At 34.1% G+C, this 25,606-nt stretch overlaps 1 protein-coding gene and 2 long non-coding RNA genes across 4 annotated transcripts in view; 1 reads left to right on the top strand and 2 right to left on the bottom strand.

Annotated features, from left to right (window-relative positions):
• Positions 1-5,713: 5,713 nt before the first annotated feature.
• LOC135833975 (uncharacterized) lies at positions 5,714-6,801 on the bottom strand. Its single transcript, XR_010556606.1, has 3 exons — positions 6,671-6,801; positions 6,047-6,548; positions 5,714-5,934 (listed from the first exon to the last, which is right to left on the bottom strand). It is a non-coding gene; the product is annotated as an uncharacterized LOC135833975 (long non-coding RNA).
• Positions 6,802-6,913: 112 nt separating this feature from the next.
• On the bottom strand, positions 6,914-8,700 carry LOC135833974 (uncharacterized). Its single transcript, XR_010556605.1, has 4 exons — positions 8,599-8,700; positions 8,189-8,390; positions 7,684-7,906; positions 6,914-7,049 (listed from the first exon to the last, which is right to left on the bottom strand). It is a non-coding gene; the product is annotated as an uncharacterized LOC135833974 (long non-coding RNA).
• A 2,692-nt stretch (positions 8,701-11,392) lies between these two features.
• LOC135836939 (chitin synthase chs-2-like) overlaps positions 11,393-25,606 on the top strand; it is a 120,392-nt gene continuing 106,178 nt past the window's right edge. Inside the window, exons 1-3 of one of the 2 annotated variants that reach the window (XM_065352024.1) lie at positions 11,393-11,795; positions 11,996-12,081; positions 14,393-14,443. In XM_065352024.1, the coding sequence (XP_065208096.1) occupies positions 11,787-11,795; positions 11,996-12,081; positions 14,393-14,443 (146 nt within the window). In that variant the 5' untranslated portion in view covers positions 11,393-11,786. The remainder of the gene's footprint in view (positions 11,796-11,995; positions 12,082-14,392; positions 14,444-25,606) is intronic. The other variant, XM_065352023.1, reaches the window with a different exon arrangement.

The following is a 25,606-nucleotide window of genomic DNA, read 5'->3' as shown; positions in this document are numbered from 1 at the left end:
GCAAAGTGAAAAAATAAATACTTGAATGCACTACATGTATAAGTACAGGTAAAAGCTCGAATGAAACGAAGGGAAATTTTTTCACAGGAAATAAGATGAGAATCTGTTGGAAATTAATTTTTTAAAATAAATTTTCGATTAAATTAATTTGTTTTCGTATCTTATTATAATAATATCAAGTAATTGTTATTAGTCTGATTCTTTAACGAAATCGCAATTATACCAATCTGAACCACCTATCACAGTGTAAGTAGTAGGTAAGTATTCTTAAAATTTTCAGAATTATTCGAAAGTATAAGTAGGTACGTAAGCATTAATGTAACTGGTAACAAATCTCGAAAGGTCATTCTTCGCAGAAAAAAAAGTATCAGATATTTAATGAAACTTCGAAAATTCAACCAGAATTACCCACAGTTCAAGAATAAATACTGTAGGTAAAGGTACCTACTTTTAATGTTTCATGATTAGGGATCCTTTGTCCGTTCTCATGAAATATTCAATCTAGAGTATGGTTTCTAATTTTTATTGAATTAATTACTCTCAATTATTTTTCGTGTAGTCTTCCCAAGTTACAATTACGAAATCAATGGTTCTTTTAAGTACGTAGGTCTAGGTACAGAATTTTGTACGGCATATTTTATACTTCAAGACTATGAAAATTGGACCAATACTGATTACTACGAAACGAAAATTGTTGAACATGAATCCCATGTTCGTTTCAAGAAAATCACAGGTAAAATTCCATTAAGTAGGAGTAGCTAGGTACATAATACCCCTGGCCAGGCTACTCTTCAAGTTGGGAGAAATCAATTCTGAAGTATAGGTAGGTAGCTAGGTACCTAATTACCTATAAAATAATATTTTAAGACATTCTAGGGGTAAATGAGAACAAAAGGAATACGTCACAATACACTGTAATAATCATATCCACGAGTTAAATATGTACTCTACCAATTGATACGAGAACACATCAGCATACGATTACTTCTGACATTTCCATGAAAAATACAGAAGCTCCCAATTAGTCTTCTATTGAAATAACGCCTGAATAAATTACTTCAAGTCTTCAAAAAATTGATCATAGGATCATATTTTATAGTCTACGAATAAGTTCATTTTTCAATGTTCGAAACTGAATCGATGCCTGGTGACACATTAATACCTATCTATATACGAATACGAATTTCTGTCCTTTCAATTTCTACAACTGAAATATCGCAACGTAATGCAGAAGGCAACATCGAAGTTTGAGAATGACTGAAATTGCACGATACATTATTTTCAAGCTATTCCCAAGTGTTCGAAGGACAAGAATAATCATTTTTCCTCGTCTGATCGAAGAACCAGGGGGGGGGGGGAATGGAGCAAATCTCAGCAGATCTATATTTCTCAACTTTTCTTTTTTAATCTTAAAATCATTCGAATTGAAAAAAATGTGCAATCATGACACCAGAACAATTCCCAAATATTAAATATACCATTATTTTATTAAAATAAGTAAAGCTCATTTTTGACTCTAAATTTTCTGTTTTCGTTTCCATTCAACAATTATAATCACAATACAATGCGTATTGTTTCACTCGAAATATTTTAATCGACCACTTTCTCAATTCTACTGATCTTTAGGTATAATTATATTCAACAAAATTTGATGAATTTTCATTCAAATTCTCTGATATCGTAGCATTGATTGAAGTTTCAACGAATATAGTTTTTAAACGGATAATTAATAATGTACGAGTACACTCTATCGAGAAATTATTAACATGGTTGAAGAATACGTAGAGGTACACCAAACCTGAATAATCGAGGGTGTTCTCGTGAGAAGGGCTAATCTGCTTTTTCGAAACACGGTCGCGTAAATGATTAAAAATGAGTTCCGAACACAATTCACATAACATAAGTAAATACGCTACAGCAATCTGCTTTCATTTGGTATTCAATAAGTTCAATTAGATACTTACAACATACGAGTCTCGTATTGATTTTTCTTATAAAAAAGTAACTTCAGGAATCAAAAAAATTTGAAAAAAACATAAAGAATCAAAAAAAACAAAAACACGAGCAAAACATTGAAATGCTCACAGGACAAAAAACACAAAAAACAGAATTCCGATTTTCAAGGGTGGATTATTTTACAAGTTTTTAGTAAGTAAATCGGAAATAAAAATACCGAATATAAATACACATGAATACCAAATTATTCCAAATTTTACCACAATTTCGTATACGAAAACGTTGAACTTTTTCATTGACAGAGAGTACAATTACTCTGAGTAAAGGAAAGATGATAAAGTACCTTCATGTCTAGAACACTGTAAACATGAAACCAAAAGTGACCTAAAACTACATAAAATAACCAGAATTTTACGAGAAAAAATTCAATCATTCAGAATTTCCATCCCTACCTGCCTTTGTCAGAGTGTAAGAGAGGTGAAGAGTCAGAAACAGATGTTCCGAACACAAATGAAAAGTCAACTTCCGAAATGACCTTTCTAAAAAAAAAAACACATACATTTTTGATGCTATCTGTTGGAGAGAGAGTCCTGAACCACACTTACATCTGTGTATTCCTGTGCAGGGGCCCTTCCTGTTCAGGACTACACAGGTGTAAGTGTAGTGCAGCACTGTACCGAAGGTGGGGGGGGGGTTGTTGTTGAAAAACTGATGATTCTAAGTCAAACAACATGGTTCATGACACGAGACAATGATTTTCAGGGTTTAAACATTTTCGAATTTCAAGAATTGTTTACAGGAAATTATGGTAAGTTATCTTTGAAAATATGAATAAATTTAGCTCTGAAGAGTGGACTATCGAAATAACCTTTCCATAAAAAAAAAATAAATCATCTTTTTTTTGTGCTACCCGTTGGAGAGAGTCCTGAACCACACTTACATCTGTGTATTCCTGTGCAGGGGCCCTTCCTGTTCAGGACCACACAGGTGTAAGTGCACTTCAGCTCTGTACCAAAGCTGGGGCAAAAACTTGGAAAAACTGATAATTCGAAGTGAAACATCGTTCATGATACGAGAAGTTGATGTTCAGAGTTGAAACATTTTCAAATAATTTTAAGAATTGTTTTCAGGAAATTCCGATTAGTAATCTCTACGAAAATAGCAATAAATTTAGTTCAAGGGAAACGAGGGTAAAAGCTTTGAAAATCTTCATCGCCCGAAACCCGATTATTTTCACGTATTTATTCCACAAACAAAAAATGTAATTTTGACTACAAGAATTCTACACTACATTACACCGAAAATAAAGAGCACGAAACAAGAACCGCGAAAAATGAAGAATTCAAAATACGTGCGAGAAATGTCTACTCGCGAGTTCAGTGGTTGGCAACATTGCGTGTAGCTAACGACAAGAGTGTTGTTGCCAGTCGACGCACTAGTTAGGTACTTTTCCCTTTCACTTTCCCCATTTCCCGCCAAATGAAACAATCGAACGAAAGATATTTTTTACACAAGAAATTCAGTTTGAAAAAAAACACCATCAGATCATCGAAAATAAAAAACGCGAAACGACTTGAAAAATTATATTGATCACGGGAGCGAATTAGGGAAAGAGAAATCACTTGCAAGTTGCAACAAACAATACACTATACAGAAAGGACGCCTAATGGCGGCCATTACGGCGTCTATTCCCGGGAATTTTTACAAAGAGATTTCGGAAATATCGTAGAGCGTTTTCTCAAGTATTTTATAATCGAGAAAATAATGCTATCGTGAAAAACATTTTTAGGTCTGAGCTTTCTATCAAAATTGAGTAATCAACGTACATGTGGGTAGCATGAAAAGATAAATTGCATAAGGTGTTGATACAACTATAGGCTATACAATATTACAAAATTCAACTCATCGTATGCTCGTTGAATGCAAAACACTCGCCAAAATCGAACTTGGTGTACATTTTCCGCCATAGTACTCTGGCTAGGTGTTTTAAGCTATCCAGCTTTCGGCCGAAACAAAGGAAAAATACCGCCAGAACGCGATCGACATTCAATCACGAATAAAAATGAATAAAATGCAATCTTACCGATCATAGGAGCTCTTCACGTATTATTTCAGGCACATATCGAAGGAATAACCGAATTTCAAACACATTTTCTAGCTATCCAGTGTTCCGCCGAAACAAAGGAAAATTGCCGCTCGACTGTGATCGACATTCAAACACGAATAATAGTAAATAGTTATACCTGATCATATCGTTACAAGAACTCTTTCGACAACGCGAATTATACGAAGAAACCGAATTACGAAACCTTTAAATTAATTACAATAAATTAACAAAGAATTTAGAAAACAAAGACGAGACGCGCAAACAGAAAACCCCAGTAAAACAAAACCACAAACGAGAAACGAATGCTAAATGCTACGATGACGAGAAAAGTGAGGGAGGTGGACGTGGACGAACAACGAGTTCAAATCCGCAGCAGCGTAGCCACGTCTTCGCGCATGCGCGTTACCGTTTTCATATCCACAACACGCTCGATCTTGCTCGATCGCATGGGGATGTTGCTGAAAATGCCCATCGCTCACCGGAAACGCGAACGTAACGAAAGCGAATGAAAAATTCATTTCGGTAATTTTTGAATTTTCAATTTTCAGGTTAATCTTCAGAAACCAACGAAGAAAATGAATACTTCTTAACTATGTAGGTAATCGAATTCGAAATGCAGCTTTCGAATTTTGTTTTCTTATTCTTAGTGCCTATAAACCATTGAATGCTATAAACATTGTGTATAGCTTGAAAACTAACATGGAAACCTTTACAACTCATCAACTTCAACTTACTCAAATCGAACTGAAAGAGCCTGAGCTTGTTATGTAGATCTCAGAACCAAATTTCCAGGTGCTGAGCATGCTCGCTCTTTTTGTATAAAATTAATATACCTATTAATAGGCTATAACCGTCTTTTCAATTTTAAAAATTCGAATAAAATCGAGAAATCAACTTCGATAGCTGGACATTAGGTTTGGCCGTCTCGGCGAGTCGGTGATGTGCTCTTTCAGTGAGCCAAATGCCAAATTTCAGCTCGATCGGAATAAATGAGTTGTTGAAGTTTCCTCGTAAGTACTAAGTACGATAATATAAACACACGATATGCGACAAAACTTCATTTAAAAATACCCTTCATTGAAAAATCACTATCAATGAAGAAAAAGACTTTTCAGAATTTTATAGCTTCCTTCTCTAAAACGAGCAAATAGGCTTATGAACAAATTCAATGCAACCTCGTGATTCTAAAGCCATTGTCAACAAATAAACGATAAAAATCAAAATTAAAATGCAATCAAAACATTTCGGTATCATCGATCTAATCAATCGACACAAATAACTGAAATAATAAATCACGACTGAGAATCGATGAAGTGAAACTTCGTAATAGGTATTCCAGAAGATCGATACTTAATCAAATTTCAATATTTTCGTCAGATCTTGCAGATCAGCGAGCAATGTACTGACGACAGCCGGGCAAATAAGAATAAAATCGGGACAGTATGTTTCGAAATAACAAGTTTACTATTGATAATTTTAATTACCTTACCTTGAGCTTGAAGTAACCGGATAACTTTGTTCACAGCAGCTTTCTTTACAATCATCGTCAGCAGTTCTAAAATATTCACCGACACATTCCAAAACAATTGAATGAAAGGTGCAGTACCTGATCACTGATGAAACGACATGCAAACAAAAAACCTGCTGGAAAAAATCACAAAATTAGATTTCACTATACGTGAACACAAAGAAAAAATGAATAAATCAATTCGATCCAATTCAATACTAACCTTTTCAATGATCGTAATTTATTCCTTGTAGGTAAGTGAATTACGTTCGTTAATGAGCTCATAATATTGACTTGTGTCATGTCATCGTTCGAAAAAGCTTCGTCTTTCAAAATTCAAACTTTGCATCACGAAAACTCGTACCTGAATCAAACATTTATTTACGTTATCATCAGAAGTATAATGGAGAAAGATATAGGAGAAAGTTTTGTTTGACTGTGATTTGAATAGGCCAAAACCTATAATTATTACCTACCTACTTGTCATGAAGGCGTGAATGAAACTTTCATCAAAATTGACTAATATAAATTTCAGTTCAAAATTGCTGCAATTATTTACCAAATCTGCAGTTTTCTTGAAGACATTCTTCCTGCACAAGAATAAAATTAAAGCATGATTGAGAACTACAACAACTAACTTAGAATAAAATTGAAAAAGAGCGATCAAAAACTGATATTTTAATGTTTGGCCTACCTCTTCCATAGGTACCTACGTATATCTATACGTAAGTTGACCGAACCAATACTGGCTAAAAATGAGTACGTTCTGTGCGGCACATCTTCGTTTGAACCAGGTGATAAGTAAAAGACAGAAATCAATCACTACAGAGATCATTTCATGGAAGACCAATGAAGATAAACAGTTCGAAGCCAACTCAACGTCATCGCGAGCTTGTCATGAATCTCTTTCTTCGCCTACATAGATAACGTATAGCGTTGTTCAAAATAATCGAAAACTGGTGCAGATCGTAGACTGAACTGTAAAAATGAAAAAAGATATGGTATTCGGTTAGGAAAAGGCGAGATTTTCAGGTTTGAGGAGAGTATATCTGCCAATTTTTTGTAATCTGAATATGTATTAATTTTTCGTCCGCCAATACCTTCAGTTCGAAGCCAACTCAACATCATCGCGAGCTTGTCATGAGTCTTCTTCTTCGCCTGCATAGATAACGTAGGTATAGGTATTCAAAATAATCGACAACTGGTTCGTCATATCGTAGGCCTACCTGCAAAAATAAAAAAAAGAGATTCGGTTAGAAGAGTAAAGGCGAAATTTTCAGGTTTGAGAAGAATCTGTCAATTTTTCGTAATGTAAATATTCTTCAATTTTTCGTCCGTCAATACCTACAGTTCGAAGCCAAATCAACGTCATCGCTAGGGATCTATATCATCGCGAGCCTGTTCTGAGTCTCCTTCTGCGCCTAAATAGCTCATCGTATTCAATATAATCGACAACTGGTTCAGATTCAGATCGTAGGTCTAGCTCAAAAATGGAAAAAGAAATACAGTTAGTAAAGAAACAGTGGTATTTTCAGGTTTTAGGAGATAATCTGTCAATTTTTCGTAATAAAAAATTGAAAAGCAGTCAACATCTATAGAAAACATAGGTATCAAAAAATAAATGAGAGCTACCTATATCATTCATCGCGAACACGACGAATTTAAGCCGAGAAGAGATTCTCGAGTATTTTTCACTTCTATTTTCGTAATAGTTAGATGAGTACCTAGGTGAATATGCCTATATATTTATGCACTATCATCTCGTTGTGATAAAAGGATCGGTAGTTGGCATCGAACTCTTCATATAATTGAGTATAACGAATTCAAATAAACACTAATTACTTTCACTCTCATAATAAATGTGTGAAATCATCTCTGATTGCTAGTTATAGGTACTTATGTAGCTAGAAATCGAAATAATTACCTACCTATACGTTTAAAATTCATCTGATCGTAAATTAGCTCTTATTCGTGATGTTTCATCAATTTCGAACATTGAAAGTGATAATTTAGGATTTTTCAACGTTTAAAAAATATAAGCAGGTTATGAATGATTTATACGACCTAAAGTAGGTATATGTAGATACCTAAACGTTTTTGGGTGCGAATATACCTTTATTCATCGTAGAGGATTTTCTTCTGAAAGTCGTATCCAATGGCTCCTGAATTTCTAAATTTCGCCACAGGTCTGTTCCTCTGATTCAATTTTTTCGGTTTCTTTCTTCTGCTCTTTGAGTTCTTTTTCAGTTGCATCTCTTCTCGACGATTATATACGTTCTCGACTACTTCGTTCTAACGATCTTCTCTTCGAGTTTTCGAGTTTGAGTGATTCAGTCCTGAAAAATACACCGCTATTAGAAATTGACATGAAAATATGCAACAACTCGAGTAAATATTTTTACAAATTAGCTGTAGGTTTTGAAACAGATTCTAAAAACGTATCGGAAACTGCGGTGGAGGGAACGGAGTGTAACTTAACAGATGTACCTAATTAAATTTCTAAACAATTTGGCTTCGTAAACTCATAGACTGTTTCTTAGTGATCGAAATGGTGAACTATAGACTGCATAAAAACTGCACAATTACGAAATCATTAATCGATATTGACGATGAATTACTTGAATTAGGATGACGAACAGGTATCACGAATTGCAAAGCAGCGTTCGTTGCAATTATCACCGGAAGATTCGAAAGAGCTATCGCCCATCGGAACATTTCAATATCTTTCTTATTTACATTTTACGTTGAAAAAAGCATTTTGACTTGGATCGGCACATCGATAAATCTCAGCTTCGGCATTCGTCAAATCAGCTATCTACCCTGTGAACAAAAAGAGAATAAAATGACACCGGACGTGCAAACTATTCAGTGATCACCAATGTATAGGCCTAGATATGCCTACAGATCTATTTTCAACTTGCCAGTTGACTCATATATGTATACGTATTATAGTTCTAGTAAACGTGAAAAATGATCAAGAAATGAATAACATACGATTTCAGACCATAAGATAGTGAAAATTACTCACTCGTTGATGTGGTTCGATTTCAAGTCAACGAAAACAAATCAGTCAAGTTTTTCTTCTCCGAAAAGTCATCATGTGCGATGAATTTCACATCGAATACTTTGGCTGAAAGAGTGAAAGCAGGATAAAACTGATTAACATTAACTGAAATATTAATCACAAAATATAACTACCGGAATTACACTTACTTACGTTATGTCGAAGAAAGAGATTCATTTTACCGATACTCAAATTATTTACTTTTGTTTGGGTCGCCAAACCGAACAAAGACCAGCCTAACCGGCTTCACCGGCTTGCATATGATTGCGAAGGCAGGGGAAAAAAACCGCGAACCGTTCTGCTAGCTCATCTGCGCATGCGCAATGAAGCGTCATTTACGCGCGTCTAGAGTCTGACGGGCTACGAAACGTTCCCGCCAATCACAGCGCAGCGTTATGTTTATCACCATTATCACTGAAGTTCAAGTGTTGTACTCATTCTCATTTCTCACAATATTGAAAAAACAAAGTAATTTAGGTATAAATGGACGTTTTGCATATTATTTTAAATAAAACACTGTCGCAATGCAGAAATAAAGTACGTACAAGTCCTAGGTAGCTATTCAGATTAACTTTATCATTCAGCACCGGCATTCCCTGGCAAGCATTATAGACGTAGCAAGAATGAAGTAATCTGATAAGAAAGAACTATCAGTTATCACACACTCATGTATTTTTACTATTTTTACAAATTAATAAGATCTCATCAGTAAATTCAATACTTGACATTTCAGCGGAGAAAAATGAAAATCAATGAGTAAAATCTGGTATCTAAGTAGATAGAGATACGTAGGCTCACGCTAGTTATGCAGCTAGCTATCTGTATCTGTACATTCATTTTCACTAGCTCCAACTGCAAAGTATTTCTTTTTGAAGTTATCGATCTCGATTGCTTTTATTGATGTAATTGTAATTATCGTAAATTATGATGGATTTGAAATGAAAACAAGAATGACTTTTCCTATTTGGTATTCATTCAGTAAAGTTGTAAATGTAAAGTTACAGTACTGTCGTACGTAGGTTAAAGATTAGATTACCAACCAATTTGAAGAAAAAAGTCGTTTAATTTTCTGTTTTAATTAGTAAAATCGCAAAAGCTCTTTATTATATCGTATTTTCAACGAAAAATAAAAACTGAAAAAAATTGCAAGTCCATAGAACCGCCCCTCTGCGCTGTGATTGGCGGGAACGTTTCGTAGCCCGTCAGACTCCAGACGCGCGTCAACATTTTGATTATTTCGTTCTTTTCCATATTTTCGTCATTTTTTTTTACATTCATTTCAAATTTCAATCAAAATGGCCGAAGCCGAAAATAATAGTGAAATTGTGAGTTATTATTTCTTTGTTTTATGATTATTTTTATTTCATTAGAAGTTTATCATTGTCAGTCCAAGTAGAAGTAACGTAATTGAAATTTTCGCTTCTTCTTTTCTACAGTTGCATTTATTGTGTTTTCTACGGTTGGTTCCTATTTCCTAAGAATTTCTTTCCATTCAAATATGAAAGGATGGAAGTTAGCACTGGACAGTCTGATCAAGCTAACAAGCTTTGTGTGATATGTGAATCAAACATCATCTTCACATCTTGGTACGTAGATAAAATAAATAATTATTGAATAACATATGTAGCTCTTCCATAACTCCATAACACCATAAGTCATAATAAGTATAGGTATTTGTATTTTCTTATCCTTTCTACTCTTCGTCGTACACATACCCTGACTGAAAATAAAAGAAGTGACTCTGTTATGTTCTAGGAAATTGAAAGTATCGAAAAAAAAACAGAATTTCGGCGTTATGTGATTGCTGAGATGAAGAGAGATGTCCTTAAAGAAATATTCGACTGTTTCAACGATGAACGAGACAACGAATACTGGATTAGCAGAATTGATGCTCTGGGTATAGTCGCAGTTAAAAATTCGTCGGTCGAATAAGCCATACAACCATCGCATACAACTACAAACTTTAACCTATACTGTACGCCGTTGATGCAAAACTACATAAATCCAGCGAGTATTGAATTATAATCACTTGTAAGGAATAGGTATTTCTGATTGCATTTTAAAGTTGATCATTCGTTTGATTACTCTTCTCGTTTTCTAACAGAATTCGTTGTTTATTGTGTTGAGTAATATTCTTGAAGGATGACGAGACTGGTGACTGGATGAAGACGAAGTTAACAGAAGTCAAGGTAGGTAATTGAAACAAATTCTATACCTATTGGTACATCTTCTAAATGTGTTAGAATATTAAAATTATCATTTTATCGTCCATGTGTTCGTCAATGATGTGTTTTTCTATTCATTGATACCTTATCGAGATTGGTAAATTCTCCATTTTCACGTTCTAAGGTCGAAGTGTTTGTTCGCTTTCAACCTGGACGTACTTAGATTTTGAGAATTTTTTCTCACAAAATCATGTAATACTTATCTCGTAAAATGTTTCTGCGCTATTTTGGGTTCTGTTCTAATTCTTTACAGTGTAAGATAATCATTCATTTAATGCGTTTTTATTCTTATCTGTTTTGTTTCCAATACAGCTGAGCTGATTCATGAGATCATTAGAATGCAACGACTAATAATACGCTAAATGGTATCCGGAGTCTTTGGTAGAAGGGAAGCGGCGGCGCCGCTCAGCTGCGACTTAGCTGAGTGATAACTTGATATTGATAAGGTATTCGAAGTCTTCGTCAGAAAGGAACGGTTCTTAGAAGATTTTTTTGTTCCTCCTGTGGTACCTAATTATTTTCTTTCTCTCTGTTCGGTGTTCGTGTATTTTAGTTCTTATAACAGTTATAACTTTGTGTTGATTATCGTGTTTGTCTCATTTGTGTCGATTATGAATGAGTTCGAAGTTCAATGATTAGATACAGTTCTGAGTTCTCCCATCTCGTTTTCCCCGTAGGTTTTTCGAGATAACGTTTGAATGTGTGTTCGTTACATTTCTCGTAATTCGTGGATTTTCAATTTATTCTAGTTCGTGGTATTTTTGCCGAGTTTCACCGAGTCAATGAGAGGAGTGATCGAGTGAACGATTTACAATTCAAAGGTGGTTTTTGTTCTTGTTCGTCTATCGTCTTCGTCTGTCCTTTACGTAGTAGATATCAAATACAGTGCAACTCTTGTCGAATTGGAATCAGCGATCGTGGAACGAGATGATGGAGGTGAGTTTGAAGTATGCTTAAATCAAATCTTTTCACTTTCACAATAATACATAATATAATCTTATTTCCTGTGATATGGAGGTAGAATTTCGAAGTAGAGGTATTTCGGTATTTGTCTAATTAGTGCAAATGAAACATAATATCTATACTTAAAACGAGTACCACTGTATTTCATTAATATTTTTTCATCACATTCGCAGATGCCCGATAGTGATGAGCAATTCACCATCCTTATTGTCAGTTGCCTGACCATCAGAATACAAGATCAGCGTTCATTAAAAAACTGGTAAGATAACTTTTTTGAAGTATCTACATATTTTTGCACGTCGTATCCGATCTTTGATAATTCGACATGGTTCAAAAATTCTCAAAATCATTTTCGTCGAAATTTTCGAATTTTTGTAAAATTGTACTACTTATACCATTTTGATATGTATGTCGCTTATTGATATATATTTTTTTTCAATCTCGAAAATTGTGGTTCGTTTGAGTTTAAAATACTTCAAAAATGGCCAAAGAAACATTTTCGTGGAAATTTTTGAATTTTTCGTAAAATTTTAAACACTTTTGAGATGTTGCTTGATATTTTTTTAGAAATACCGAATTCATGACTGTTTTTTGGGTTCAAAAATGCTCATAAAATAATTTTGTCGAAATATTTTTTGCGAGATTTTAACCCATGAGATCGAGCGCAAGGTCGCTTTTGATTTGTAATTCGAATACGTAATAATATGCTCCTTTGCTTGAGAAATGCAATGCCCTAAAAATTGTTTCCTTTAAAATTTTTCTCTATGACCTATAATTTTCCTCAAAAATCAGTTTTGTGTTTTGTTGTCAACCAGAGGGGAAAATGCGAGAACGACGAGAGACGAATTCTTGTTCCGTTTATTTGGCAAACCTGTTTTTCTGATGCATGTCTCGCCGCGGCCCGCTCCTTTCTATTTTTTTTTAGACGGACGGACCTTGTGGTTCGAAGTTCGAACTTCTGACACGTAGTACCGGCGATGCGCGCGCAATGTTAACTACGCATTTGCAAGATTTCTGGCATTTGATTGTGGTCTCATGGTCTGGCCGTTGAGAAAGAGAAAAATTACCTGATTGCTCAGTGATGGGATTTCATGGGATTTTTCCCAAATTGTGGGATTTTTCGAGTCCTGTGGGAATGGCGTGGGAAAAAGGGAAAACGTGGGAATTTCAAAGAAATTGACCTTAAAATGGGAAAAATGTGGGGAATTTTGAGTGTTATCGATACTTTTTCATTTTTTCTCGTTTTTCCAATGTTGAAAAGTGTTTACTGTTTTTACTTTTTTTTTTTTTTTGAATTTTTTTTCCAAAATCAAGTTTTTATTAGCTGTTAGTACTTGGTGTAGTATTTTCTGTTATTTTTTCTGATTTTATTTTTCATTTTTTTAAATGAATATTCATTCATTTCTATACTGAAAATTAAAATATAAAGGTAAAAAGGTGCATTACAATGCATGTAATTGAAATTATTCAATTATTATTTTTTTATATTGAAAGCAGCTGAATTTGAAAAAAAGGGGTAAAAATTTTTCGTTTTGACATAAAATTTGATGAAATTTGTGGGGAAAATGGGAGAATTTTTGGTATGTCGTGTGGGAAAAAATGGGAAATTTCGAGCTGACGTGTGGGAAAAATCAACATTTTAATATCCCATCACTGTGATTGCTATAGCCGTATAGCATCTGTGACTTTGACTCAAGTGTTTAGTGCGCGTCTGCTAAATTAATGTTGTATAGAGAAAACACCTTTTACTTGCACGAAACTTTTAATAAAAATTGAAAAATTAGTACATATACGAGTGAGACGCGTTTCGGTCTACACAGAGACCATTATCAATCACGAATGAATTAGAGTAAAAATAACAAGTGGAAGATCTGTAGCAAAATGCGTCGTAAAATTGAGGAGGGGGGGGGGTGGGAGAATCAATGAGCACATAACAGCATGGAAAAAGGGTCATGTGGGAAAAAGTAACTTTGCAGATCATCTTATAAATTCTGGCCACAATTTTTCACCTGACTCCGGTATAACGATTCTACACATAGCCGAAAAAGGCCATCGACTCAATACCTTAGAATTAATAGAAATCAAACGTCATGAAAACTCCACACGGTTCAATATGGTCAACGATGTCTCGCCTAACAGTGTTATTGATTCCCTTCTACCTCTTCTAAATGAACCCCTACCTATCTCGTAATTTAAGACGTATTTTTTGACGCATGTTTGTACTTAGTTTTTCTCCCACCCCCCCCCCCTCCTCAATTTTACGACGCATTTTGCTACAGATCTTCCACTTGTTATTTTTACTCTAATTCATTCGTGATTGATAATGGTCTCTGTGTAGACCGAAACGCGTCTCACTCGTATATGTACTAATTTTTCAATTTTTATTAAAAGTTTCGTGCAAGTAAAAGGTGTTTTCTCTATATTAATATGTGCGAAAAAGGTGGTAAAGATTATTTGAAAATTAATGTTGTGTTGTGTTTATGTGTTCGATTATTTTGCTATTGTTCGCGTTAATTTTTCATATTGTGTTTTATTTTTTCCGTCATTAGTAAGTTTTCTTCGGTTTTCAGGGAAAAGAGGAACGCGAATTCTGTCCAAATATGGCGGTCCGGCTGCCCCTGGTAAGATCTTTCATATTGTACAAATTTGTACGTTTCTGATGCGGTTATCGGTGAGTGTTCTATTCTATGTACATAGCTAGATTTTCATTTTTCAAGTTCCTTTTGAAATATTTTTCGTGCTTTCAAATAATTCGATCCAAAAATTCAATAATGAATTTTTGTGATTTGAATTTCGATCATGAGAGAAACCACTTGTTTTTTAAAATCATGATGTTTTTCGCACATTTCTGAAATTTTGCAGAAGAGTTTTTCTCCTGATTTTCATTGAATTCTTTGGGTCTTCTAAAAAAAAAAAAAATCAACGACATTTACATTTAATGCTCTTTTTTTCAAAAAACAAAAAAATCGATCAACTCTTTACAACCACTTACATCAACCAGTTCGCGTATTAATAAACGAGTAGGTAGGTACGTGTTCAAGAATGAAAAATGAAAAAACAATTGTAATTATTAATGATACGAGTAGGTTACACTAGGCAACAATTTTTGACTTTTTTCGTGTGTTCGGGTTGAAAATGGGCTTAATCGATAGTTTAGACCCTAAAACAAAAAACAGAGTGGGATTTTTCAATTTGAATTGTTTTTGTGATCAGGAGAGATGATCAAAGTTTCAAAAATGGCCGTTTTTGCCCTATTTCACGAGTTTCTGGCGACACCAGTATTGTTTTTCGAAAAAAAACAAGGTCATATTCGGATTCTACGCACTTTTTTAAGTAAATATCTTTCCCGGATTTTCGATTTTCGAAGTTTCAAGCGCATACGGACGATTTTTGTTTGTAACATATTTTAAAACTCGGAGCGCGCGACGCTGGCGTTACTCCACGATGTAATCGTGGCACGGAACCGTGTTCGCGCGGGCGAGGTTCTCGTGCAGTAAAAATTTCGTGTTACAAACGAAAATCTTCCGTAATGAGCTTGAATGTTCGAAAATCAAAAATCCGGGAAAGATGTTTACTTAAAAAAGTGCGTAGAATCCGAATATGACCTTGGTTTTTTTCGAAAAACAATACTGGTGTCGCCAGAAACTCGTGAAATAGGGCAAAAACGGCCGTTTTTGAAACTTTGATCATCTCTCCTGACCACAAAAACAATTCAAATTGAAAAATCCCACTCTGTTTTTTGTTTTAGGGTCTAAACTATCGATTAAGCCCATTTTCAACCCGAACACAAGCATGCCGTTGCCTAGTGTTATTGAAATATATACATTCTATGTAAAAGGACATTCCTATACTCCTATTTACGATCGGGTTCATAAAATCTTGATTCAAAGTGTATAATTACAATCAATTGAACATGTTTGAAGTACGGAAAATGAAATATCAAATAAGGAACTTCAGAAACAACAATTAAATATTTTTACTTACTCCTTTTTCCCATTATGGAACTCATAATTGGTATATTGTCGTTTTTTCAACGTTTGGGCACGTTGTTTTCTATTCCATTCCTTTTTCCCATGATGGAAGTCGTAATGCCCTTTTTTTACACTGACTTTTTTATAAGCATTTCAATAATTTTTTCCCACATTATAAAAAAAATTATTATACTTACCTATAAACGATGAAACTTTTAAATTTTTTTATAGGTACCTATTTAAAAAAAAAATTGAACAAACAAATAAATACAAATTGAACACTTTAAACTATCTTCGAACCAATTCCGCACCTTTATCGTCCTCTCAAGAAATTTGATGGATCTTTTACCTATATTCAAAATAATTTCGTGGTTTTTTTTTTGCATCCTTTTCGACATCGAATTAATCGCATTAGTAGTTGTGGATTCGTTTGACTGTCACGATGAGCCCTATAGTTCTCTGGTCAGCGTTGGAATATCTTTCGTCTTGTTTCTCAGTATGACAAGCGATTTACACCTTTTGCAGGGGATTTTTACACTTTCTTTCCTTAGTTTAGCTACAACAGATGGAATAGATTGTGGAATACCTACTTCGATCTCATCGTATAATCGCAGACTCTGATCTGCTGTTTAGGGGGTATAGTAATAATAAGAACCAAATATAAAACATTAGTAATGAACAGATTGATTATCAAGATCGTAATGAATGTTTATTTACGAAACGCGATTCGCGAAGTTACAACAGAAAGAACGTCAATGCTAAATAGCCAATAATATGTGACGCTACATATACATCCCTCCTTTAAAATAAATAATGAATAAATTATTAGATATCATAATACAACTGATTTCTTAAAAAATCTTAAGTTTAGGAACGATCTGAATTACATAAATAAGCTGGTTTTAAACGATCTACAGAAACATTAACATGTTTACCTTTAATCAAAATTTCAAAATTTTTATCATTTTTTTTAACAACTTTGAAAGGTCCTAAATATGGTTGTTGAAATGAAGTTTTTACTTTATCATCTCTAAGGAAAACATAATCAGCAGAGTGTAAGTCTTTTGGAACATAAAAAATTTTGTTTTTTGATAAATGGTGAAAAGTTGGAGCAGGACTCAAAGAATTCATCTTTTCACGTAAATTAGAAAGAAATCCTTCTGTATCATGGATATGATTAGAAGGAGCAATAAATTCACCAGGAAGACGTAGAGTAGTGCCATAAATCATTTCAGCTGGACAAGTGTTCAAGTCTTCTTTGATAGAACAGCGAAGCCCTAATAATATTGACGGAAGAAGTTCTACCCAATTATTAGTATATCTGCATTTTATGGCTTGTTTCAAAGTTCTATGAAACCGTTCTATAAGACCATTGGAGGATGGATGAAAAGCTGTAGTGTGGATAACTTTGGTACCCATTAAACATGCTAAAGATCGAAAAAGGTTAGATTCAAACTGACGACCTTGATCAGTAGTGATTTTCAAAGGAATGCCAAATCTACAGAACCAACCTTGAAATAACGTTTTTGCAACTGTCTCAGCGGTTTGATCTTTAATTGGAAAAACTTCAGGCCAACGAGAAAAACGATCAATTGCTGTTAAACAATATCTAAATCCATCACATGAAGGTAAGGGTCCAACCAAGTCGATATGGATATGATGAAAACGTTCTGACAATACAGGAAAATTGGATAATTCTGTTTGAGTATGCTTATGAATTTTTGACCTTTGACATGAAATACATTGTCTTACCCAATGATTAATATCTTTATTGATACTGGGCCAAACATAACGTTGAGATATAATTTTACGGGAAGCTCTAACACCAGGATGGTTTAAATTATGAAAAGTGTCAAAAATTTTACGGCGAAACAGAAGCGGAACAAAAGGCCTATAACGACCTGTAGAAATATCACAATATAGTGTTTTTTCTGAATCATGTAAAGTACATGGGACAAGAGTTAGAGAAGATTTTGAATTATTTTCCAACAAGCTTCGAAATTCAACATCATTAGTTTGAGCAATTGCTAATTCTGTATAATTAATTACATCAGGTGTTGTAATTGTTTCAATTCTTGAAAGAGCATCAGCGACAACATTATTTTGACCAGATATATGACGAATATCTGTGGAAAATTGTGATATAAAGTCCAACTGTCTCAACTGACGAGGAGAAGCTTTGTTTAGTTTTTGATGAAATGCATATGTTAAAGGCTTGTGATCAGTGAATATATAGAAATTCCTACCTTCTAATAAGTATCGAAAGTGTTTAATTGTTTCAAAAATAGCCAACAATTCCTTGTCATAAACACTATAGTTGAGTTGAGAAGGGGATAGTTTTCTAGAGAAAAATGCTAAAGGTTGCCAATCATTATCAACAAGCTGTTGAATTACTCCTCCAATACCAAACTCTGAGGCATCCACCATAATTGATAACTGAGCATCAGGAGATTGATGGACCAATAACACTTTGGAAGCTAAACCAAGTTTCAATTTCTGAAATGCATCATCTAAAATATCATTCCACTGAATGAGAGATCTATCATTTTTCCTACGACCAGCAATTAATTTCTGCAAAGGAATTTGTAATTCTGCCATATGAGGTATAAATCGATTATAGTAATTCACTATACCTAAAAAACTACGTAGTTGATCAACTCTAGTCGGAATAGGATAATTTGAGATGATTTCAATTTTATCTTTCAAAGGTTTCATCCCATCAGGTGAAATTTCATGACCTAAAAACTTGACAATAGAAGCACCAAAACAACATTTTGCTACATTTATAGTAACACCATAATCCTGTAAACGTTTGAATAGTATTTCTAAATGTCGTAAATGTTCGCTTTCACAGGTAGATGCCACAATGATATCATCAATGTAAACAAAAACGAAGTCTAAATCTCGAGTAAGCTCATGCATGAATCTTTGAAATGTTTGAGCAGCATTACGTAAGCCAAAAGGCATGAAAGGGAATTCAAACAACCCAAATGGGGTAGTGATGGCAGTTTTCTCAATATCTGCTTCGTTAACAGGTATTTGTTGATAAGCTCTTACCAGATCAATCGTAGAAAAAATTGATTTGCCATACAGAAGGCTGGAACAATCTTGAGCATGAGGCAAAGGATATCTATCTGGTTTAGTTTTTTTGTTGAGATTCCGATAATCACCGCAAGGTCTCCAAGAATTATTCTTCTTTGCAACCATGTGTAAAGGACTTGCCCAAGAACCTTTCGAAGGACGACAGATACCTAATTTAATCAAAGAGTCAAAAGTTTCCTTTGCCACTTTGAACTTGGCTGAATTTAATCGTCTGGGGGTGCAAAAAACAGGAGGACCTCTAGTTTCAATGAAATGAACTGTTGAATGTTTTACTTTAGAAGAATCCAAAAAACGTTCTTGAGTAATTGAGTGGTACTTTTTCAACAGTTCTGAATAAGGTGATTTCTGAGAAAGGGTAGAAATATGAGAAATGTTAGATTCGAATATTTTCCCTTTAGATGAACATTTAGTAGTTAAATCAATAATTTGATTACCTCGAAGATCAAGTAAGAGACCGAAATTATAAATAAAATCTGCACCAATAATGGGAGTATTAATATCAGCAATTTGAAATTCCCATTGGAAAATTTTTTGAAGGTTAAGACTAACACGAATTGATTTAGTACCATATGTCTTAATTTCCGAATCATTTGCACCATACAATTTAAGCGAACTTAAAGTTAATTTATTTTTATCAAAAAAATTTGATGGCAAAATCGAAACATCCGCTCCAGGATCAATCAAAAAATTAATTTTTGTAATAGGATCTACAATAAATAGGCGACGTTTTTTAGAAACAACGCAAGCCGTCGCATCTACACGCTGTTTATCTAGTTTTCCGAAAAAGAAATTGAAGTACCTTTTTTCTTCTGTACAAAATTACAAGGCGGTACACATCGATTCGCTTTGGATCTAAATTTTGCATGATACCAACAAAGATCTTTGTTACTGTTATTACCTGGAGTTGGACTTCTGTGACGTAAATTCACATAAGAACGTGATCGAGAATTTGAACGTGAACGTGACGAGCTTTTTGAATTGTTGATCTGAAGTAATTTATCCAATTTTGATTCCAGCGAACTCATTCTGCTTTCAAGTTCAGATTCTTGTTTAGAAACTGCAAGAATACTATTTTTCTTTAAACCTGGAATACTTCCGATTTGATCAGCTAACTTGCCCAGTTCAGTCAAATTTTCATTTTTAGAAATTAGAACTGCTTGAATGTGAGGGTCTAATTTCTGTAACCATAATGTTTTTAATAGAGAATTCGAAATATTCGATCCAGCCAGTTCTTTCATATTTTTCAATATTTGTGATGGTTTTGAATCATCATTGGAATTGGTTTGAAGTAACTTACGAGCAAGCTCGTCTTCACTGTCAGCAAATGACTCGATTAATCTTGTTTTCAAAGTTTCATATTTACCTTGATTAGGCGGATTGAGAACAATATCACTTACTGCTTCTAGAATTTCGCTTTCAATATGTCCTACAACGGTATTGTATTTCGTAAGATCAGAAACAATATTTGCATTCGAAAATTGAGACTCTATTTGCGCAAACCATAATCTGGGATTGATCTTCCAAAACGGAGGACATTTAATGGCGACTCTGGCAACATGCAATTGTTGTTGATCATTTGCGTCTTCGAATACTTCTCCGTCACCAGGCATTTTATTTTGAGTCGGGGTCACCAAATATAGTAATAATAAGAACCAAATATAAAACATTAGTAATGAACAGATTGATTATCAAGATCGTAATGAATGTTTATTTACGAAACGCGATTCGCGAAGTTACAACAGAAAGAACGTCAATGCTAAATAGCCAATAATATGTGACGCTACAGGGGTTTCTCAATTTATTTGTATTTGGGACGGTATTGGGCGACTTCATGCAGCTAATATTAATAGAAGATCAATTTGCTCCTTCAACAAATTGATTTTTTTTAAAAATAATTATTGGTACTGATTATTAGTTTAAAGAGAAACCAGACTGATCGAACATCGTGATAAGTTATTACTTTTCGACGTGTTCCCAATGTTCTACTTTCTAGCTTATTAATATCACTCCTTTCTTGAAAGAATTCGATTACACTATTTATTGTATAGTGAGTAGTCAGGCTTTGAGGAAATGTTCACACTTGTATCTAGCTGGTAATTGTCCAGTTCAATTATAAGCTTTGATACTTTTTTTTTTTGAACTACTTACATTAAAATGGGAATCGAAGAGAAAAAAATAATTACTTCCTATATGTTTGGTATATAGATATCGGCACTTGGTTGTAGTTCTTTAAAAATAACCCCTCCTTTCCCGTACATACAGCTTACAACTTATGGAATAGTAGCACGAATTAAAACTTTAGTAGGTACGCTACCATAACCATCTACTTGGATTAACTAAAATGGGTGGAAGATAATCCCTCTGCAAAGCTCTAGATGGCATTCCATCCTAGCAATAGTGAATTCCTGAACGAATCCATTCACAATGCATGCTGATGATTGTTCTTCATATAGCATTCATAGACGTGATTCTCTTATTTGGAATAAAGGGCAGTGCATCACACATTTTGCTGTGAAAGATTAAAAAATCTGGTATTTTGATGTAGGTATAGGTAAGAGTGTCGAGTTGAGTAGCTAAATAGCTATTACCTGTAATGCTGATCGTGTGTAAGTATACGAGTTGATAATGGGCCCTTATCAAGTCATATATTTACATACGTATCGGTATGATGGGAATTATACCTATTAGAGTTGGTAATATCATATGTATGAACAAACTATTATTTCGAGGTTGTGAATTAACGCTGATGAGCTTTTATTCATGCAAGTTCTTGTCTTTTTTATTATCTATAACACTTTTCCCTCCTCTCTATCGGTGGGTAAAAGCAACGTGTACGGTGCTTTTTGCCATGTTATAATAAGTAAAGGTTTCGTAATCAATTTTTCCTATTTTCAATTTTATAGTTTCAATTCTGCCATATATTGCTCAGTTTCAAAAAACATTCTGATAAGCGAGAACTTTCTTTATAATTTCAGTTGATTTGGCATAGTGGATGATCCTATTAAAGTTTTTTGAAACAGAATAAATTTTTAAAAACGTTAGTTCAAATAGATATAGGTACTAACTTATATTAATTGCAAATGTGTTGATTGATATATCTAGGTATATTCAGGACATGTACTCGGTTTGGTCGAAAAAAAAAGACATCGAGCAGTTAAAAACCTAATTAGTAGGTATGTGATAAATATTAGATATGTGAATGGCTATGATGTATTACGAGCAAAAGCAATATCTCGCTTATTTTCACTTCACCAGACTTGGCGTTATGCACGTCTTAATAATGTGGTCCTGAAAAGAAACATTTTGTAAGAATTATTTTATTATTATGAGTTTGTGTTCAACTTCTGTATCAAGTTCATGCATACGTACTCTTGGAATGAAAATAGTTTGTGAATCCTTTGGAAGAGTGGTCAATTGAGAAGTACTTGTGGAAAAAATCATTGTGAATTTCTTTTGTCAAGGAGAATTTGCATTTGTAGAATGACACATTTGAAGAAAATTTCAGGTGGTAGGAAGGTTATCAAATGAATTGACCTACATATGGAGTGCTGGTTTGGCTTCTACTTGCTCGAATGTTTGGTTCATTTTACCGGCTTTTCGAAGAAAAGTCAGGTACTGTATTTGTCTCAACTGTGACAGTTTTGGTCCGGAGTAAATTTTCTTTGCGTTTTGGGGTGTTGGGATCATTGTGGGACCATTAGTTTTTTTTCAGGTTTCCTTAAAGTTTATATATATATAGATATATAAATATTCTAGGGGGTAAACTCGTAACTTTTTTATAGATTAACCAGCAAACTCATAACGTTTTGACAAACTCGTAACCTTTTTAGGACGTGACTTTTCGATGAGGTGCCATATGAATCTACAAGGTGTGGGGAGTCTACTGGCAAAGTTTGAGCAGGGACGTGAGATTGCCGTTTATACACTTTCTCTTTTGACTCAATTTTCAAATGAGTGCATAGCCTAAGTATTATGTACAAGGACATGAGGAAAAGGTGTTTATTGCCAAGAATCATTTTTTACGTTTTTTACGTTCTTTTTGGTGATTTTGGTGGTTGAAGATGTCCTCTTTCACATGGCGTGGTCAAAAATCGTCTAAAATAAATTGTTGACTGCTCAATTTTAATTTAAAGTTGATTATACAGGTCCGAATTTTCGTGTTTTTCAGTCTAAACAGTGATTTTATGGGAAAAGTATGCATCCTAGGAAAAAAATGCAATGAAGGAAATTGTAGAGAATAAAATTTTCTTTCTGCTCAGAGCTGGTTATTTTTCTGTGGGATGCTTTGTTAAAAAGCTATTTGCGAAAAACAGAGACGTATGGGACTTTTAAAAAAAAGCTTTTCTGAAAAATTGATGTTTCGGCAATGAGATACCTCTCCACAGGTCACCCAAAAATCAAGTTAACGAATATAACGCGGCCTAACATCGAGTACTATCAGGCCTATGGGGTGACGCGTCGAGCGCATGCACAGCAACGAAGTTATAGGTGGGACGTGAGTTTGTATTTTATACAAAACGTAATGAGTTTACCTGTATGCGGCTATATATATATATATATATATGTGTTTATGTACCAATTTTGTGGCAGAGTAAACTCGAAACCTATGAAATTTTGAACAAAGTGCTTTATCCCTCCCGACTGGTGTATTGCCGAAATTTTGAGATTTCGAGTTTTATTAAAATCGGTCCAGGCGTTCCCTCGATATTTCAGATTAAGTGATATTTTTTGTCATTTTTGCGTCCTTTTGCAGACTTCCTGATCAGTTTTGTTTTTGGTATACCTAGTTTTTTCTAAGAATAAATATTTTGCTTAGCAATAATCAGTAACGTCTGTCTTAATATACCCAAACGATTTCTCAGTTTATTTCTTGTTAGGAACTCGATGGAAAGTCGGTTCACGTGTTCCTCTGACAGTTCAGCTTAGGTAGGCCTAATTGATTTTTGGTGGCATTTTTGCAGACTTTTGCAGACTTCCTCATCAGTTTTGTTTTTGGTACACCTATTTTTTTTAAAGCATAAATGTTTTGCTTAGCAATCGCCAATGTCTGTCTTAATACCCAAACGATTTCTCAGTTTATTTCTTGTTTCGAAATATTTAGGTTTCGAGATGGGACTCTTTGACGGAGGGGGAGCACCCCCACCCCCAATTTTGGGTGACACTTTCAAAAGAAAATCTGGGGCATGTGATATATCGAATTGTATGTTTTCGGTGACGCTGAACACGAATATGACGTCAGATTTTTGATTGGACCCCATCCATGGCCCCCGGCACCTCCCCAAAGGGAGTAAAAATTAAAAAAAGTGTTTTGTTCGTGCGACACATGAAATAGTACGTTTCTTGTAACGCTGAATACGAATATGACGTCAGATTTTCTATCTATTAAATTCTAAAAGCAATTTAATACTAAAATTTGCATATTGAAAGACATTGTTATGAATTCTATTTGAAAAGAACAATATGAAATCTCCAAATTTGCTTTATTGAGATTTTATTTGTTTTTTAAATTTATTTCAATGAATTGAAATATTATACAAATTTAAAATTAATTACGCTATTGTAATACTTGAGAAACTAGTGAATAAATAACTGACCCGAAGTTGATTACGACGTGGTAATGTTTAAAATCACAATCAAAAATTAACCCAAGAAATTTTAAAATTTTCCAGTCATAATTGAATTATGAACACCCTCGAAAAAAAGAACAATATGAAATCTCCAAATTTGCTTTATTGAGATTTTATTTGTTTTTTAAATTTATTTCAATGAATTGAAATATTATGCAAATTTAAAATTAATTACGCTATTGTAATACTTGAGAAACTAGTGAATAAATAACTGACCCGAAGTTGATTACGATGTAGATATTTTTTTTATATTTTATAAAACTGTTATACTGATATAAATATAATTAATATGTTTTTAATACATTTTTTAATTCTGAAAAGCCGGTTATCTCACGCTTTTTTGCGTGAGTGTTTTTTTTGTATTTTTTTCTCCATCTCTTATCAAGAACGATTACAGGAAAATTCATCGCGCGAAATTCACCGCGCGAAACTCACAGCGCGAAATTCATCGCGCGAAACTCATCGCCGGGTAAAATTGACCGCGAGGGAAAATTGATCGCGGAGGAAAATTCATTGTTGTATAAAATTGATCGCGAGGGAAAATTCAATGCGGAGGAAAATTCATCGTTGCATAAAATTAATCGCGAGGGAAAATTCATCGCGGAGGAAAATTCATCGTTGTATAAAATTAATCGCGAGGGAAAATTCATCGCGGAGGAAAATTCATCGTTGTATTAAATTAATCGCGAGGAAAAATTCATCGCGGAGGATTTTTACCAATTTTGTCCATAGAATCGAATTTGAAATGCCGGAAAAGCTTCTTCAGACAAAATTTTAATTAGATTCGTGAGGTCACCATCAAAATTAAAATGACCCAAAACTCACCATCTCCAATATGCTCCTTTCTCTCTCTATTACCACCACAATCCACATCCCATCAATTATCCTTCCATGAGTTTGTCGACAGCTTGTACTTAATCCCTTCCTGTACATATTACAGTATTATAGAGCCAGGTATGAAGAATGAACTACTTTAATTTCATAGCATACTCGCATTTTCAGTATCTCACAAATGAATCATCGAAAAAAAATTTATGTACGGCAATGAATTTTCCCTTGCGATTAATTTTATCCAACGATGAAT

The sequence above is a fragment of the Planococcus citri genome, chromosome 2 (assembly GCF_950023065.1).
Source record: "Planococcus citri chromosome 2, ihPlaCitr1.1, whole genome shotgun sequence".
Taxonomy (NCBI): domain Eukaryota; kingdom Metazoa; phylum Arthropoda; class Insecta; order Hemiptera; family Pseudococcidae; genus Planococcus; species Planococcus citri.
This window is presented reverse-complemented; position numbering and strand designations above follow the sequence as displayed.